General features: G+C 52.6%; 6 protein-coding genes across 6 annotated transcripts; 5 read left to right on the forward strand and 1 right to left on the reverse strand.

Moving 5' to 3' along the window:
- Positions 1-449: 449 nt before the first annotated feature.
- On the reverse strand, positions 450-3299 carry N7515_002126 (uncharacterized protein; the record flags this gene model as incomplete). The annotated part of the gene is made up of 2 exons (XM_056662870.1): positions 450-2878; positions 2930-3299. The coding sequence occupies 2 exons, from the start codon at positions 3297-3299 to the stop codon at positions 450-452; spliced, it is 2799 nt and encodes a 932-aa protein (XP_056524983.1).
- A 1492-nt stretch (positions 3300-4791) lies between these two features.
- N7515_002127 (uncharacterized protein) lies at positions 4792-5319 on the forward strand (the record flags this gene model as incomplete). Its single annotated transcript, XM_056662871.1, has 3 exons — positions 4792-4829; positions 4891-5075; positions 5192-5319. The coding sequence occupies 3 exons, from the start codon at positions 4792-4794 to the stop codon at positions 5317-5319; spliced, it is 351 nt and encodes a 116-aa protein (XP_056524984.1).
- A 1585-nt stretch (positions 5320-6904) lies between these two features.
- N7515_002128 (uncharacterized protein) lies at positions 6905-7255 on the forward strand (the record flags this gene model as incomplete). Its single annotated transcript, XM_056662872.1, has 2 exons — positions 6905-7049; positions 7077-7255. Coding segments are annotated over 2 exons (324 nt in total), but the record flags the coding sequence as incomplete, so codon positions are not given.
- A 34-nt stretch (positions 7256-7289) lies between these two features.
- N7515_002129 (SNAP receptor SNC2) lies at positions 7290-7870 on the forward strand (the record flags this gene model as incomplete). Its single annotated transcript, XM_056662873.1, has 3 exons — positions 7290-7394; positions 7561-7792; positions 7851-7870. 3 exons carry the CDS (start codon positions 7290-7292, stop codon positions 7868-7870), a joined length of 357 nt encoding a protein of 118 aa, XP_056524986.1.
- Positions 7871-9489: 1619 nt separating this feature from the next.
- Positions 9490-12293, forward strand: argEF (bifunctional acetylglutamate kinase/N-acetyl-gamma-glutamyl-phosphate reductase; the record flags this gene model as incomplete). The annotated part of the gene is made up of 3 exons (XM_056662874.1): positions 9490-11877; positions 11942-12182; positions 12238-12293. The coding sequence occupies 3 exons, from the start codon at positions 9490-9492 to the stop codon at positions 12291-12293; spliced, it is 2685 nt and encodes an 894-aa protein (XP_056524987.1).
- A 910-nt stretch (positions 12294-13203) lies between these two features.
- Positions 13204-15547, forward strand: N7515_002131 (Rad21/Rec8 N terminal domain protein; the record flags this gene model as incomplete). The annotated part of the gene is made up of 6 exons (XM_056662875.1): positions 13204-13222; positions 13290-13326; positions 13384-13524; positions 13579-13713; positions 13777-14245; positions 14303-15547. 6 exons carry the CDS (start codon positions 13204-13206, stop codon positions 15545-15547), a joined length of 2046 nt encoding a protein of 681 aa, XP_056524988.1.
- Between the last annotated feature and the right edge of the window lie 864 nt (positions 15548-16411).

Genomic DNA, 16411 nt, shown 5'->3' on the forward strand with positions numbered 1-16411 from the left:
ATATCCGAATGGTAGTACTGTGTACTATGCAGTCGGATTTACGGAAAAGGATTGAGGACATGCTTGGCAATTGTACAATCAGTTGGAATTGTGCAAAAATCTATTAACGTAGGCAAGTGCTGGAACCGGCCTCTGGGGAACTGGCTCCACCATGTCCACTCCAGTCATGTATAATATAATGGGTTCGTGAGAAATTAAGAAAAATAACAGAAGAGGCAGAAGGGGTAACAATAAGGGAAAGTCCACTCAGACAGAGGCGTGCGTGGACAACAAGAAGAAGAATAAAGGTCAAAAAACAACCATCTAGTCCAAAAGACAGAAGAAAACCGTTCTTGACCGGCCTCGAGAATTTCAAGCGCCGGTGATCATGAGGGAAACGCATACGTGCACGCCATAATGAAGGCATGGTACTCAGGCAAAAACAAGGGAGAAAAAGCAAAGACACCCAACTACATCAGAACACAGTCTCCATCACTCTGTTTGTTGACAGCGGAGCGAGAGAGACGGGTCTTCTGCATTCTGCTTCCGCCCTTCTTGAGGTCCTCGAGACGCTCACGGGCTTTGGGGAATCCTTGCGCTGCAAAAGAGAGGGAATGTGAGCTAACGTGACGACCAAAATCAGTCGGAAGAGTCGACTTACCAGCTGCCCGCCAGTACCATCGCTTCGCATCATCCAGGTTAGCAGCAATGCCAATACCAACTTCGGTGAAATATCCCATGGCATATTCCGCTTTGGCAAGACCTGCAGTGGCGGCCTTGCGCGCCCACAGATAAGCCTCGGTGTCGTTCTGCGCTAGAATCCCCTCGGATCCAGTAAGATACCAGCCACTAAGGGCGAGTTCGCTCTGGTGTTCACCCTGAGCCGCCGCACGAGTGTACCAGATGATACTGACGCGATTATCGATTGGGCATCCCATCAGGCCGTACTCGTAGGCATTGCCAAGTCTGAACTGGGAGAACTTGTAGCCCAACTCGGCTGCTTGGTGGAACAGCTCCGAGGCATACGCCTCGTCGCGGACAACGATATCATTACCGCTGGCATTCTGATACATCAGCGCAAGCTCGTGGAGAGCGTGTGGATTTTCCTCGTCGGCACGATCAGCGGCTCTCTTGAGCCATGAGACACCCTCCCGGGGATTTCTAGCTTGACCCAGCAGTCCCTTCAGGTTGATCATTCCCATTTTGTACATAGCGGGGGTGTCACCGAGGGCAGCGGCACGCTTGTACCACTGGACTGCTTTGAATGGATCGCGTTTGGTACCGCCACCTTCCTCCTGGCCGATCTCGCAACAGACAGCCACCCGATACGCAGACTGCGCGTGGCCTTGTTTCGCAGCAGAGTGATACAGTGCGAAAGCTTCTTTGGGATCAGCCTCCAGTCCCAGTAGGCCCTCACCGTAGCAGTCAGCCAGGTAGAACTGGGCTTCAGAGTAACCAGCTGTGACAAGCTTCTTAATAATTTTATGTGCATCCAACACATACTTCTCCTTGGCCTTGGCCTTGGATTTGGGATCGAGTCGGCTGTTGTCCGCTACTAGAACTGTGGAAGCCTCGACAAGCTTCTTGGCGAGTAGAAGTTGGGTCTTCTGATCAGAGGGATTGGCTCGCGCCTGCTGTTGTAGCATCTGAATTTCTTCAATGGTGACAGGCGCTACGATCTTTGCACCAGGCGCCATACTTGGCTGGGGGGCAGCAGGAGCAGGGGCGGCTTCCGGGGCCCCGTACTGCCGAAGCGGCGCTGGTTTCGATGCTTGATCGTGACCGGGGCGGAATGGAGCTGGGTGATGAGGGAGTGCATCGGGGTTTTGTTGATCTGCCATCTCGGCCTGATCGTGCGGATAACCTGGCTGGTTTGCTCGGATCGGGGAGGGACCTTGGGAATAACCAACATAATCCTCGTAGCCATTTGACGCGTATCCAGCAGAGCCGGGTTGACCATAAGTAGGGCTAGCAGTAGGTTCTCCAGGAATCCCGAAATTGAATCCCGCATTTTCAAACTGGTTCGCACCGCTTGCTTGTCGAAGGTTTGGTTGGGATTGGGAGCGCGTAGCTTCGGCGCCACCAGGGGAATATGACGAGTAATCTCCAGCAGCAGAGGTGGGACCAGGACCTGGTCTTTTGGCCGGTGTTGCGTCAAGTCCCATCTCATCGATCGGAGTGTGATTCTTGGGGTCTGGCATTGCATCAAAGTTGGGCATATCTGGTTCATCCGCATCGGTATCAGCGCCACCACCAGAGTCATAGTAACTGTCTAGGAAATCCTTCGGCGCATATGAAACACGATTGGAAGGCTCCGGAGGTATCATCAGTCCACCACCGAGGTTCGATAGGCCCGGGTCTGCATCAGGGGCACGAGGCCGCGGGGGTCGCATGCTACCAGCAGTGTTGGGACGCAGGGGAGGCTCGCCCATGTAACTCGCCGGGTAGTCCGGTTCAGGGTAGGCCGACTGGCCTGGGTACATTGGTGGGCCGGGTGTGAACGGCATGGTCGCACTTCGCGGGGGTGGAGGCATAGGAGAGCCGGAGTCCGGATACCCTCCATCAGGCCGGTATGGTCTGCCTGCACTAGCAGCTCTCACAGGACCCATCGGATAGCCACCTCGGCCCCTCCCGGGTGGCGGACCGCGTGGAGGTGGCGGCCGCATATCTGGTCGTCTCCCATTCGAGGTGTGCGGTCTGGGAGGGCCCCTGCCATTGATATCCATTGCGGCCATGCTGTTCTCTAGTGCTCGTGGGGGTGGACCACGTCGGTCCCTCGGGTCTCTTGGGCCTCTGGGGTCTCGTGGGTCTCGTGGCGGTCTCGGATCTCTTGGGTCACGGTTAGGGAAGGAGGGAAAAGGGTTGTCGAAGGCTCCACCGGGTGGTGGGCGACCACCAGCTTGAAGTCTGTTAGCAGACAGTTCGAGTCATATGTTCCAGGTATACGTACGTGTTCTCGGTCGTGCTTGGGGGGGCGGTCTTCCACCAGGAGGATAGCCACGTCGATCATCGTATCCAGGGCCCGGAGGTCGTCCGTATCCGGGGCCTGGTGGCCCTGGCGGGCGCATTGAGCGTGGCTGAGACTGAGGAGCAGCGTATGGTTGCGAGCCCGTGGAGCTGGACTGGTAACTGTATGCCGCATCATCATAGCCGGGGTCGGTCTGCTGATAGTCCTGATTACCCATGCCGCCGTCGCTGTATCCTCCGTGGGAGCCATCTTGCGAATATCCTCCAGGTGATGTCACAGAGCGCGGACCAGGGCTGTTGTACTGTCGCAAAGGCGGCGGCCTCTGCACCGGCGGTTGCTGAGGGTATGACATGGCGCAAGCTGGCCGAAGTGTGCTATACAACGTGTGATGATGCTTTCAGTACTCTCCGAGGGTCTTTCGCAGTCGCGCAAACCTAGTCGGTGGGTGAGCGCATGCAAGGAGGGGGTCCCTACAATGATAAGTTAGCTCTGTCCTTCACAATAACTTTAGCAAGGCAATTGGCCCAGCCATAGTAGCAACTCACACTGATCCTATCCTCCAGTGGCGCGTTTTAAACCCACAATACCCAAAGACCAGCTGAGCTTCTCGCAAGCTGATCAGGCTAGGGTAAGTCAAGAGTCACGCTCTAGTGATTTCGCAATGAGGTTCAAAGTGTAAATCAGACGCGGGGGGCAGAACGAATTTAGGGGCGGTCGAACTGTCGAAGCAGGTGACCTTTAAATTAAAAAGTCTCTTGACCCACTGGCTACCACTGGCACTTTACTTTTTCGCGGTACTTAATTTCTTTTTGTCTGCTAGAGAGTAACTCCATTTGTTCATATTTCTGGATTGTATGGATACTTCTAACTCGGTGCTGTCATAGACTCATGTTCCTATTATTATATCCCTGGCTTTTGATTGGTTTCCCACTTGGAGTTATCGATATTCAACATTCTCTCTTTGACGCTTCTATTGGTACAATGTCGGGTAAGTATACAATGAAGATTTGTTTCTCAACATAGAGCGATGAAACTGTACAACGTGCCTATGTAATGAACATCCCACTCGGTGCCTGACGATCAGGGGGAGCGTTCGAATCTCCGAACCGGGGCCCTGCGGACTTTGTGATCCTGCAAGCCCACCTCTGGGCATCACAACTGAAATAATGCCGACAAGACTTGGTTAGCACTGGTTACTTCACTACCAGCCGTTCCACTAGCCATGCTAGCATCTGAAACTGTCTTGACAAGAATCTTGGAGAATTTCCAAGCATGGTGCAGCAGTACCAGTGGATGGAAATCCCAAAGTGGCCCCGGGCACTTGGGCAGGAACAACATGACTAAATTTGTAGATCCACAGGGCTAACTAGTTAGTTACCTAGTCCATAGTACATAACTGCATATCGCAGGTGGGCACCTGGGCACTTGGCACGATCGGGTGGTGCCCAAGAAGGCGTGGCATGCCCGCACCTCGGAGGTATGAGCAAGTAGATAGCGTATGAAGGGAATAACCCACACATGTCTTGGGGCATTGCTTTCCCACTCCTTCGGAAACTGTCACGGCGTCAATCAGTAAAGAGTCACTACGTAATTCGATTAAAAGTGGGGAGGCATGGGTAGATCTGAGACACTTCATGAAGGCAAGCGTGGTGCTGCGCCACACTAGCCACAGCTGCGCCTCAGCATCCTCAAGAGCAAATGAGAGCTGCCATCATGGTGATGATCTCCATGTACACAGAATCCTAGCATATCTGTTTCACCGAGTTATCCGAAAATCCCAACGTCAGTGAAACCGTGAAAATCCCAGAACCCCAATCGATATCCACACTTCGGAATAATTCGCCATGTCTCGCGCTGGATTATGGGCAAAGACCATCGCCGGGTAAGTGATCTCAAATGCGCAATGACGGAAGACTCGTGCTTACGTCCGGTTCCTACCACAGTGGTCTTCTCATGGTCATCGGTGGCCCCGCACTCGTTGAGTACATCCGACCATCCGACGAAGAGCTCCGAAAGCGATATAACCCAGATTTGCAGAAGCGCAGTGCCGAGCAGGGTGAGCGCAGGGCGCAGGAGTTCGATGACTATGTCACCAAGTTGAAGGAGTGGTCAAAGTCCGATAAGTCCAGTATGTGGTATCCTTGTGATTTCTCTAGAGATCCTCCAGTGATTTCCGATTTCCTTGCCCTGGCTGGTGCCGTTGGAGTATGACCGTGGCTAATACGTATGACCTCTTTCTTTTAGTCTGGTACGCCGCCCAGGAGGAATTAGATGCTAAGCGAGCAGCATTGGAGGCAAAGCGCACACAAGAGAAGGAACAAACGCGGACACAACGGGAAGAAATGCGCAAGGAGATGTTGGGTGAAAAATGATGCTCGCGACAGCCACATCGCCACTCTGCCATTGCTCTGTGACCATGCTCGGTCCGCGCAAGAGGTGATATACCTCAGTTACCGAGTTCCCTCCGTGTCCCTTATTCGCCCTCTCCTCTCCTTCCCGTCCTCTACCATCCAGTTGCTTCATAACCTTGAAGTTTCTGTGCCATATGCCGCGTTGCATGCCGCTGGGTGTATCTCATGATCTCGATTGGGTGTACGTGAATTTGCGACTTCGCCCTCAACTATACGGTTTCGATATTCGAGGCTGCATCAATGTACAATAACGGTGTCCAGAACTATGCACTATGCTTAGTGTGACATTACAATCTTAAAGCGGATTTGATATTACATGGTTTCCTTGATCTGGCTACAATCCCATTGTAGGTAGCGTTCCCTCTCTAGATCTGTGTGTCCTCTACCCGCAACAGAGCACCCATCACCCACTGTTCGCGGATGTTAAAGGTTATACCTAATGGAACTCCCGAGGTCCCTGTCGGACAGACCTGGGGTATATGTACATCTGGGCTGCTCATTTTCCACCAGATACAGGAAGTAGAATGTGATATCCCAATGCGAGGATCAGACGTGTATGGAGAGGGTTGAGCGATGGGGTTAGACTACTAGTCATGTGGTTGGGCTTATGACTGCCAGTGCCGGTTGTTGATTCCGAGTCCTGTGACGAGAGGGGAGTTAAGAAGCTCCTTGGCTAATTCATTTCTTCTTTTCTTTTTCTCTTCATTGTTGTTGTTCTAGTCTGAATGCACTCTTTCATCCAAAGAACTGACAGGTAACATGATCAACCAGGAAAGACTTATGCTTACTATGAACTTAGTACTCCGTACGGAACACCGAGACTCTTCGACACAAGTACAACCATGTTGTCCGCAAAGCCGTGTACTATCCTTGATATAGTCTTAGTCGGCTATCATATGGAAGACGGAAGTACTCGTACTCCCCGCCGTAGGCAGTAGAACTTGATGTTGTCGATTTGACCCACACAGTTCAGCAAGTTGGCGAACGAATGGAGGTGAAAGTACCAAGTAGAGCAACGTTTACGTATCCATGTACAACCTACTACCTAGCACTCCAGGTTTGTCTATGGTAATCGTACCAAGCGTCCAACACACCTTCCCTTTTGTCCTTCTGCCTCAATGTCAAGATGCATCATGTCAAGAGACTTGAGCGCTGGAGGATCCACTCGGGGCCGGACCCGAGTAATGTTACCTAATAGGAGTTGCTGCTAAAAATAGGCCCCGTTCCTCGAGCAACGTGGACACTTCGACTCTCAATACCTAGTAGGCAGCCATATAGTTGAACCGATTTCGAGAGATGTGCTGATGTAGACAACTTATATCCCGAACCCTGAGAACATACTGTGTGCGTAAAGTTTCCGTATGTCTCTGTACTGATGATGTACTTCAGACAAGTCACAAGTGGCTGGTCGCAGACTCGCAGTAGAGCGAATTCAGACCGCCCCATGTCAACATTCGAGTCTACCACAAAATTGAGAACGACGGATAGACGATAGTGCGCAACAGATGAGACGAATGATCATTTATGTCCAATAGATACCAATAGTTCTACTCCCTACGGAGTACCTAGTGGACTGAAAATAGTAGCACTGACCCCAAAGCCGGAAGCCTTTGTACTGAGAACGCCACCGCACGTGACTCTGGGCCGCCTCAGCGGCAACCCGACTTGTCAGCTTCATCCAGACAACAACCGTTAATTCCTTCCACTCTCCGTCACAGGCCGTTACCCTACATCCCGGTTCTTATCAACCTGCCATAGCTACCGCTTCATTCCCGCCGTCTACGTCGATTTCAGTGCTCCGTACTCTCTGTCTGCGGCGCTTTTTCGTCAAAACAGAGCAACCCCTAGTGCACCCGCGAGGTCATCTGGGAACCACCAGAATACTGTTCATTCATAGCTGAAAACCTCTTAAACTCATCGCAACTTCCATAATGGCCGCCACCGAACAACCCTACGATCCCTATATCCCCTCGGGCTCCAACGGAGCTCCTGCTGGAGGACAGAATGGCAATCAGCGCACTGCCGCCTTGCAAGCAGTGAGTTCATTCTCCAAGATGCTTGCGAGCATCGCGTCCGTGGCCATAAGCAACCGACTCCGGCCATCTGCGACGCAATGCACGCATGCTTTGGGTTTATAGTCGAAATGCGAAGGCTGGGACGCTTTGTTGCCACAATAGGACTAACCCGGTTTCTTCTCTCTAGCAAATCGACGATACCGTCGGTGTGATGCGCGAAAACATCAACAAGGTCTCACAACGTGGTGAGAACTTGGACTCTCTCCAAGACAAGACCGACAACCTCGCCGTTTCAGCCCAGGGATTCCGCCGAGGCGCCAACCGCGTGCGCAAAGATATGTGGTGGAAAGACATGAAGATGCGCGTGTGTCTAGTCATCTGCGTGATTGTTCTTCTCATTGTCATTATTGTGCCTTCCGGTAAGCGGCCCTTCAAACTCTCCCGATCCTCTGAACTTACCATTGACCCCATATACAGTGCTTGCGACCAAGCATTAAAAGTCGCACTTGCGCGCGACTTACGACTTCTCTGTGACATGGGATCTTGAATTTTACTGGGCTTACTGTTGTTGGGGCCCATGTGGCCTTCCTCGTTTTCTTCACAGCCGCTAATACCTCCTCCTGTTTTTTTCTTGGCGTGTTTTCAATGACCAACTCCTCTTGATTTTTCCCCCTGCAACGATATGAGATCGTCCGGTTCTGGTTTTAGTCGCATTGTGCGACTCAGTCGACGGGTGAATATGTAAATGATACTTCGATGATGTCGTGTTTCAAGTATGCTTACCAGATGCCATCGGGTGCTTTCTCGCTGCAATGAATCTCCTTAGCCTGTTTTCATACTACAGTATTTGTCGAATTTTCGGCTTTCCTAGGTTGTCTAGACGGTAGGAAAGTTGCACTTAGTATAATGTAGCACGTTTTCAAGATCTACGCCTTGAAGGCAAGGCAACATAAGATACCTATACCTTCCAGGTATGCAGCTTCCAAGGTGGCAACGGGCAATTCAGTCTGGACCACCTCAGGTTGTGGACGATCGATATGCAAGAAAGAATAGGAGAAACCCCCATGAATTTACCAGTTAGCTTCATTTAGAAGCCGAATGCACTTAGTACTAGGGCCAGGGCCCGACACCGGACACTACCTAAGCTGGAAACCACGTAGATGGCTTCCAACCTACCTGGTAGCCATCCGACCCGCGAGTGCAATGTACAGGGATTGTCATGGAAGCTGCAACCGTCAATGAGCTCATTCTGCAAGGCACCCGGGCTCCAGTGATGTCCCGGCCCGGCAACCCTTGAGCATCGGTGGACCTTCTAAGGTAGGTACTCGTTCGGAATTTCCTATCGTGAAGTGCCCGCCGAGCAAAGTCTGGGATATATATCCTGCCACTCCGGGCGGATTCCGTTGGATGCGTGTGTCAACCCCTGTTGAGCCGGGGGGAATCAGAGTCTGGCTAGAATAGCAGTCTCCATCAAGTCCTCGGATAGACCAGTGGGAGCAGCGCTTGGTATGCCCTGTCGAGGAAAAAAAAGCGCAGACAACCAACCAGAGATCCAGCCCGGGTGGAGGGAAGTGGATAGTGGTGGCCGAAAGCAACGAGTTAGAGGCGGGAGCAGGATCAGATAACTGAGACTAAACCCAAGCAGGATGACGTTTTACGATCTCCGAGTTGGATAAAGTGGGCTTTTTCGGAGGAAGTGCGCTCGCTTGGGGAAGTCTAAGCAGAAATTGATCTGAGGGAATATGAAGATTTTTGGTCCCGGGTATGGCGCCACACAAATGTTAATATTTTGTGCTACACAGTACGGGACTTTATTGTATAGTTTGGCTATGAAAGAACGTAAAACATAATTCAACAACAGTCAACTCTTCTAATAGAAATGAGAATGAAAAGACGCACTTAAAGATGGGGCGAAATCGCTCACTAGAAGGGGGCCGTAGGGGCCCCACCGCCTTCCCCCAGTCATTGGGCCAAGTTATCGCTCCGAGGCCCGGCCGATGATCTGGAAAATCTCTCTTGACTCACTCTCTCACCTTCACCTACCTCTCCCACCCACCTATACATATTTGGGGCCTCTCCCACCCACAGCTGACTGTGAGACCATTGAGGCTGCCGCATGTGCGTTGCCAAGATGATGTCCCTCCGCTCCGCTGTGCGGAGAGCTTCGTGCAAGCCCCTCCGTACTCTCTCCGCATCAACTGCTCCTCGAGTTGCAGCTAAGACTGCCACCTCCCTCCGCCAGTGTCGCCCCTACTCCCGTTCGACGGACCCTCACCTGACCGCCACCCGCAGTACTGTCGTGCAGCTGCTGAGCAACATTGGCTCTAAGCGCGAGGTTCAGCAGTACCTGTCACACTTCACCTCCGTGTCGTCCCAGCAATTCGCCGTGATCAAGGTTGGCGGTGCTATCATCACCGAGCACCTTGAGACCCTGTCCTCCGCTCTCGCTTTCCTCAACCATGTCGGTCTGTACCCGATTGTCGTCCACGGTGCCGGGCCCCAGCTCAACCGCATGCTGGAGGCTGCCGGTGTTGAGCCTCAATTCGAGGATGGAATTCGAGTGACTGATGGTAAGACCATGGCCTTGGCCCGCAAGCTCTTCCTGGAGGAGAATATGAAGTTGGTGGAGGAACTCGAACGCATCGGTATCCGTGCTCGTCCCATCACCGCGGGCGTCTTTTCGGCCGATTACCTCGACAAGCCCAAGTACAACCTGGTTGGCAAGATCAATGGTGTTGACAAGGCCCCCATTGAGTCCGCAATCGCTGCTGGCTGTCTACCCATTTTGACTTCTATGGCCGAGACCCCCGACGGCCAGGTGCTGAATGTCAATGCGGATGTGGCTGCTGGTGAGCTTGCCCGCTCTTTGCAGCCCCTCAAAATCGTCTACCTGGCCGAGAAGGGTGGCCTTTTCAATGGTGATACCGGCGAGAAGATCTCCGTTATTAACCTCGATGAGGAGTACGACCACCTGATGACTCAATGGTGGGTGCGCCACGGCACTCGTCTCAAGATCAAGGAGATGAAGGAACTTCTCAGCGACCTTCCTCGCTCATCTAGCGTCGCCATCATCCACCCCGCCGATCTCCAGAAGGAGCTCTTCACCGACTCCGGTGCCGGTACCCTGATTCGCCGCGGTAACAAGATTCACGTCAAGACCAAGCTGTCCGAGTTTGAGAACATGGATGCTCTGAAGGAGGTGCTGCTCCGTGACCGTGAAGGCCTTGATGCCCGCGCCGTCGTCGAACGCTACGTCGAAGGCATGAAGGAGAAGGACTTCAAAATTTACTGCGACGAGCCCATGGAGGCTTTGGGTGTTGTGCTGCCTCCGCAACCTAACTCTCAGATGGCCCACTTGGCCACTTTCACCATCACCAAGTCCGGTTGGTTGACCAATGTCGCTGACAACGTCTTCGCCAGCATCAAGAAGGACTTCCCCAAGTTGGCATGGACTGTCAAGGAGGACGACGAGAACCTGACCTGGTTCTTCGACAAGGCCGAGGGCAGCCTGAGCCGTGATGGACAAGTCCTGTTCTGGTATGGCGCTGAGAATGGTGAGGAGGTCAAGCAGCTGGTTCAGGAGTTCAACGAGCACGGCCGCCAGATGTTCGGTGACATCAACCTGGAGGCGCGCCTCCACCGCGCCGCTGAGGCCGCCGCCAACATCGGCAAGGGCTTTGGTGCTAGCGGCGCTTCTGCTGAGCAGAAGCGTGGCTTCTCCACCACCAGCAACGCGCTGCGCATGAGCCGTGCCAAGCGTCCCGCCGTTTCTGTGAACGCTTTCCGCACCTATGCGACTACCAACCCCAACCCTCCTCTCGGAGAGAAGAACATCTCCAACACCCAGCCCGCTAAGGTTGCTCTCATCGGTGCCCGTGGCTACACCGGCCAGGCCCTCATCAACCTGCTCAATGCTCACCCCAACATGGATCTCCGTCACGTCTCGTCCCGCGAGCTGGCTGGCAAGAAGCTCCAGGGCTACGAAAAGCGTGAGATTACTTACGAGAACCTCAGTCCGGAGGATGTCCGCAAGATGTCTGCCAACGGCGACATCGACTGCTGGGTGATGGCTTTGCCCAACGGTATCTGCAAGCCTTTCGTCGATGCCGTCGATGAGGGTTCTAAGACCGGCAACGTCATCGTCGACCTGAGCGCTGACTACCGCTTCGACCCCAAGTGGACCTATGGTCTTCCCGAGCTCGTTGAGCGGTCCAAGATCGCCCAGGCCACTCGTATTGCCAACCCCGGATGCTACGCCACCGCCGCTCAGCTCGGAATTGCTCCTCTCGTTCCCTTCCTTGGCGGCCAGCCCACCACCTTCGGTGTCTCTGGATACTCCGGTGCTGGAACCAAGCCCAGCCCCAAGAACGACGTGCAGTTCCTTACCAACAACCTCATCCCCTACAGCTTGACCGACCACATCCACGAGCGTGAGATCAGCTCGCAATTGGGCACCAACATTGCCTTCATCCCCCACGTCGCTGTTTGGTTCCAGGGTATCTCCGTAAGTGCTTTTAGAGTTCGCTCGCTCCTTGTTTATCCCCATAGTCATTAACATTTCTTTGCAGCACACCATCAGCATTCCTCTCAAGCAGAAGATGACATCTCGTGATATCCGCAACCTCTACCAGGACCGCTACGCCGGTGAGAAGCTCGTCAAGATCGTCGGCGAGGCCCCTCTTGTCAAGGACATTGCCGGCCGCCACGGTGTCGACATTGGTGGATTTGCCGTCCACTCCAGCGGTGAGCGTGTTGTTGTCTGCGCCACCATTGACAACCTGCTGAAGGGTGCCGCCACCCAGTGCCTACGTGAGTTTTGACAGCTCTTCTACTCAACGGTCTATGATACTAACAACTCGTATAGAAAACATGAACTTGGCTCTGGGCTACTCTGAGTACGAAGGAATTCCTCTCGACTAAGCTTCTACCCGAATTTAGTCAGTGGCCATCTGGTGGTGTTTCCGTGTTGCCTTTGCATGTCCTTTGTCCCATACCCCCGTGCATCCTATAAATCGCTCTGGGTGGGAGATTTCTGGGTGCTTTCCATCTACTTTCAGATCTTCCATAGTTGATTGTCTTTACGTCTATACTTTTGTGCCAAAAGAGTTCGGTTTCGTTGGTTTGGTCTCCATATTGCCTTTCTAGAGTTATGCTTCGTCCTTTCGCATGGTCCTCGTGTTGATCTCGCGCATTTTGGTCAACTGACTGATGGTTTCCAAAGAGTCTTAGGAAAAGCAAGATTTAGTTCTTTTAATATGGTGGTTGATCCCAGTCCCTGCAAAGTCTTCCTATGGCCCCTACCACTGCCTCTATGTGAGTTGGATTGGTCTATCAAACCGCTGGAAATAACAGAGAAAGAGTCCAGGTAAATGTAATTAGAAACGACATGTGTCAACGGGAACTTTGATTTGCGCTGGGTAGTGCCGTAGAAGCGTACTGTGTAGAGAGCACCTCTTTCGTCGATTGTCTGCTCAGCCTTGGACCTCAGTTCACTCACCAACTTTCCATCTTCGTCTTGTGACTTGCTGCTTGCATCTCTGTCTCCCTCATTTTACCCCCCAATTTTCTCGCTACTTCATCAAACTTCTGGATTGCTTTCATCCAACGCTGTCCATCCACGCACACCCCGTCCACTCTGCGGCTGGTAGTCATCTCGACGTCGAAACCAACTTACATCTGATAATCCATTCTCGCCCCTCAGCAACAAATCCCACCGAAGGACACCACTTCCCTCAACCTAGCCACACGACCCTCGACTCACATCTGAGCATCTCACCTGTGCTGAGACTTGTGGGCGAAGTGGTCACTCAAGTACACTGGTGTCGCAACCATGTTCTACAGCCATGAAAGTAAGTGGAAATGCTCCCACGCTCGGTAACAAATCAGACAAAAGGCTCACTGGCTGGCTCACTCTAGTCCTCACCTCGCCCGAGCATGGTGTCGCAACCATCTGGTAAGAACGCACCGCCCTTCGACTCACAAGTCAGTACTAACAGCTCCCTGTACACAGGCTCGTCGCAACACTGGGATCTCGGTCCATCGCCAGAAGACTCAACAGAAAAGCCATACAAGACGTCGACGTCCCCAATGCGTGCCGGGTGATCATCAACCCGGAGGCGCCGATGGCCCTCCGGCTCCAGGGGAGCTTGCTGTGAGATCTGCCACTCTATGATGTCTCCTCGAATGAACTAACGAATTGCATCAGCTACGGAGTCTCTCGAGTGTACAACCAGCAGTGCGGGTACATTCTACTTGACACACAGGCAATGCATGACAAAATGGTCTCCAAGCTGAAGATCGTGCCGGGGAGTGGACTTGATCCTGCCGCCGGACAGACCAAGTGAGTGCCACCGAATGAGGTGTATGAGACTGGTTTTCTGATCAAATACTTACATCTTCCCAGGCCGAGCAACCTGATCCTGCCTTATGACCCATCTTTCCTACCCGAGACAGCTCTCCCAGGGCTGGAAATTGACTTGTCTTACTTCACCTCTACTGCAGATGATAGTTTGAGCCAGCTCAGTGGTCTCTGGACCAAGTCACCCAATAACAGTTTATCTGGGACTTCGCAGCTGTCGAGCCTGCAGCTTGAGCTCCCGTCTGATGATATGCTGGGCGAGGGCGCCGTCTTTGGGCTGGAGGATGCCAATGCGTCTGCGAACAGGGACGACGTTGTCGGCGGTATGGAAAGGATTGATATGGGCAACGAGCAGGGGGTTTTGCTTCAGCCTGACTTCGAGTTTGATGAGGATGGCAATATCATCGAGCTCGGTGCTCAAGATAACTCTCCTCTTGCCAGGAAGTCCAGCGATAGACTGAGACAGAGTCGGGAGGCCGTTGACAACCAGCAAGGCCAGCTCTGGGAAGACCCCGTAAGTATCAAGAACCCATGCCAGGGCAAAGAATTTCTCACTGACCTTTCCTGATAGATGGAGGTTGACGAGACCTGGGGAGCGGTCCAGAGAAACGATATGATGGAACTCGATAACCAACTCGCAGAAGCAGACCTTCACAACGAGGAACCAGACACACGTCAACCGAATGAAGGCTCCGATGGGATTGAGCAACCGATTGAGGTCCCAGCAGTGACAACCCGCCGTGTGAGACGTCCGAAGGAAATCATATCCGATGACGCCACGGGACTTCGAAACATGACACTAGCCCAGTGGAACAATGAGTATGTCGCAAATATGATCCAAGCAGCGAAGCAGAAGGAGCAGAACAAGATCCCCACCGTTGCAAAGAAGAACGCTGCTTTCTGGGTTTTAGGTCAAGGGCTTGGCTCAGTCGGAATCGGATTGGGAACGGGCCGCGAGCCGCATCCGCTCGGTTTTTACTCAGGCGAGGAACTGTTCGAAGCCATCGGCGGATACCCCAAGGAGAATGAGCGAAAGCGCAAATCAGACGACGAAGAGGTCTCAGAGGGACGCCGCGTGCGTGCCAGAGATGAACAGGCCGACCATCTCAGCCGCGAGAACATCGCCCGTCTGAACAGGGAGGCCGAAGTCGGCCGTGATGCGCCTTCCAGTCTGATTGATGACCACTCGTCCCAGATGCCGTGGAACATCACCGCCTCCATTCAAAGCTATCGACAGAGACAGCGAGTTGGAAGTGTCAGCGAGATGTCCTCCCAAGGACATAAGGCCCGAAGCCGACTCACGAGCGCCAGTCCTCTCGCCGGTCGCAGCTATCTCGGAGGCCAAGACCAACTCGAACCCGAGCTGGGCGAGTTCGGCGACGATCTGGATCTTACCCAGTATCTGGAAGGTGAACTTGCGACAGACCGCGAGCGTATCAGCTCGCTGTCGCCGAGCAAACGCTCTGCCATTGAACGCGTCATGGCGACACTTGATCGGGAAAGCTGGAATTTCATTGACTTCATGAAATCCAAGATGCATGTCGTTAAAGACAACGCGAGAGATGCGAGCCAAAGTCCGCACAGCAACCTATCCAGCCCGTTCGCGGGTAGAGTCAGGCAGACCACCTTCGCGAGTCTTCTGCCGCCCGAGAACACTACGCGCGCTATCGCGACTCAGGCTCTGATGAACGTACTCACGCTGGCTACCAAGGGTGTGTTGCATGTCCACCAGGATGAATACATCAACGAGAGCACCTTCGAGCACGGAGTCCGTTATCGATACGGCGAGATTCACCTGAAACTTTCCGGAATGTAAACGTGAGCAGTGCGCTCAAGCTCGAGATGAATGATGATGACCGAATATTCACGATGAATACGAACACACGATTGACAATGCACTTATGAAGAGCTCGCTATTCGTCAGAGTAATGGTGACGATGGAAAATACGAAAATTTAGCTCTACTCAGCGATGTGCGCGTCTCAACTCGCCTCGTCGCGAATACCGAATGACGAGTGCCACGCGACTTGCTGATCCACGAACGAACCTATTGACGCGATCTGTGCCAGCACATTACATCACTGACCCCCCTACCCCATACCTAATGAGCAGCTGGTAATAATATTGTTATTGCGGAGGAAACGACAGGGTCGCGGAAAGACCCATACGGACATACACGAAACGTAGGGTCGAATTCTTTTTTAATGTTTAATACGGAAATCTAGGCAGTGAATGAAGTTATTTTCAATGCACGTTTCTACCCCAATCTTACCAGGAACCGTCGTAGTTGACAGTATCGCGTATGGGATACGGATATGTACGTTCAGTAATAATACCTCAAGATGCGAACCCTGGAACAGAACGACTATACAAGTTTCAAGTAAACTTTGTATATAACGAATATCAGATTCCTATACTATATCGATGGCTATAAACACTGTTGATTCTGTTTTGCTTACGCTTATTGCGCGAAATTTGCTCAATGGATATTATTCTTCTGCCACGAAATCCAATCATAGCATCTCTCTGATCCGAGTGTGCCCTCGTGTGCCCTGAATCATCCGAGTGGGGAGATAGGCTTATGCCCGGGTTCATGGGTAATTTGGCGAGACTCAGTAGGGATAATGTCATATTAACTGTTTATAGACATTGTTCAGGGCACATCTCGATGTTCCAGTCTT

Source organism: Penicillium bovifimosum, assembly GCF_028826915.1.
Source record: "Penicillium bovifimosum strain IBT 22155 chromosome Unknown utg000002l_segment0_segment0, whole genome shotgun sequence".
NCBI lineage: Eukaryota > Fungi > Ascomycota > Eurotiomycetes > Eurotiales > Aspergillaceae > Penicillium > Penicillium bovifimosum.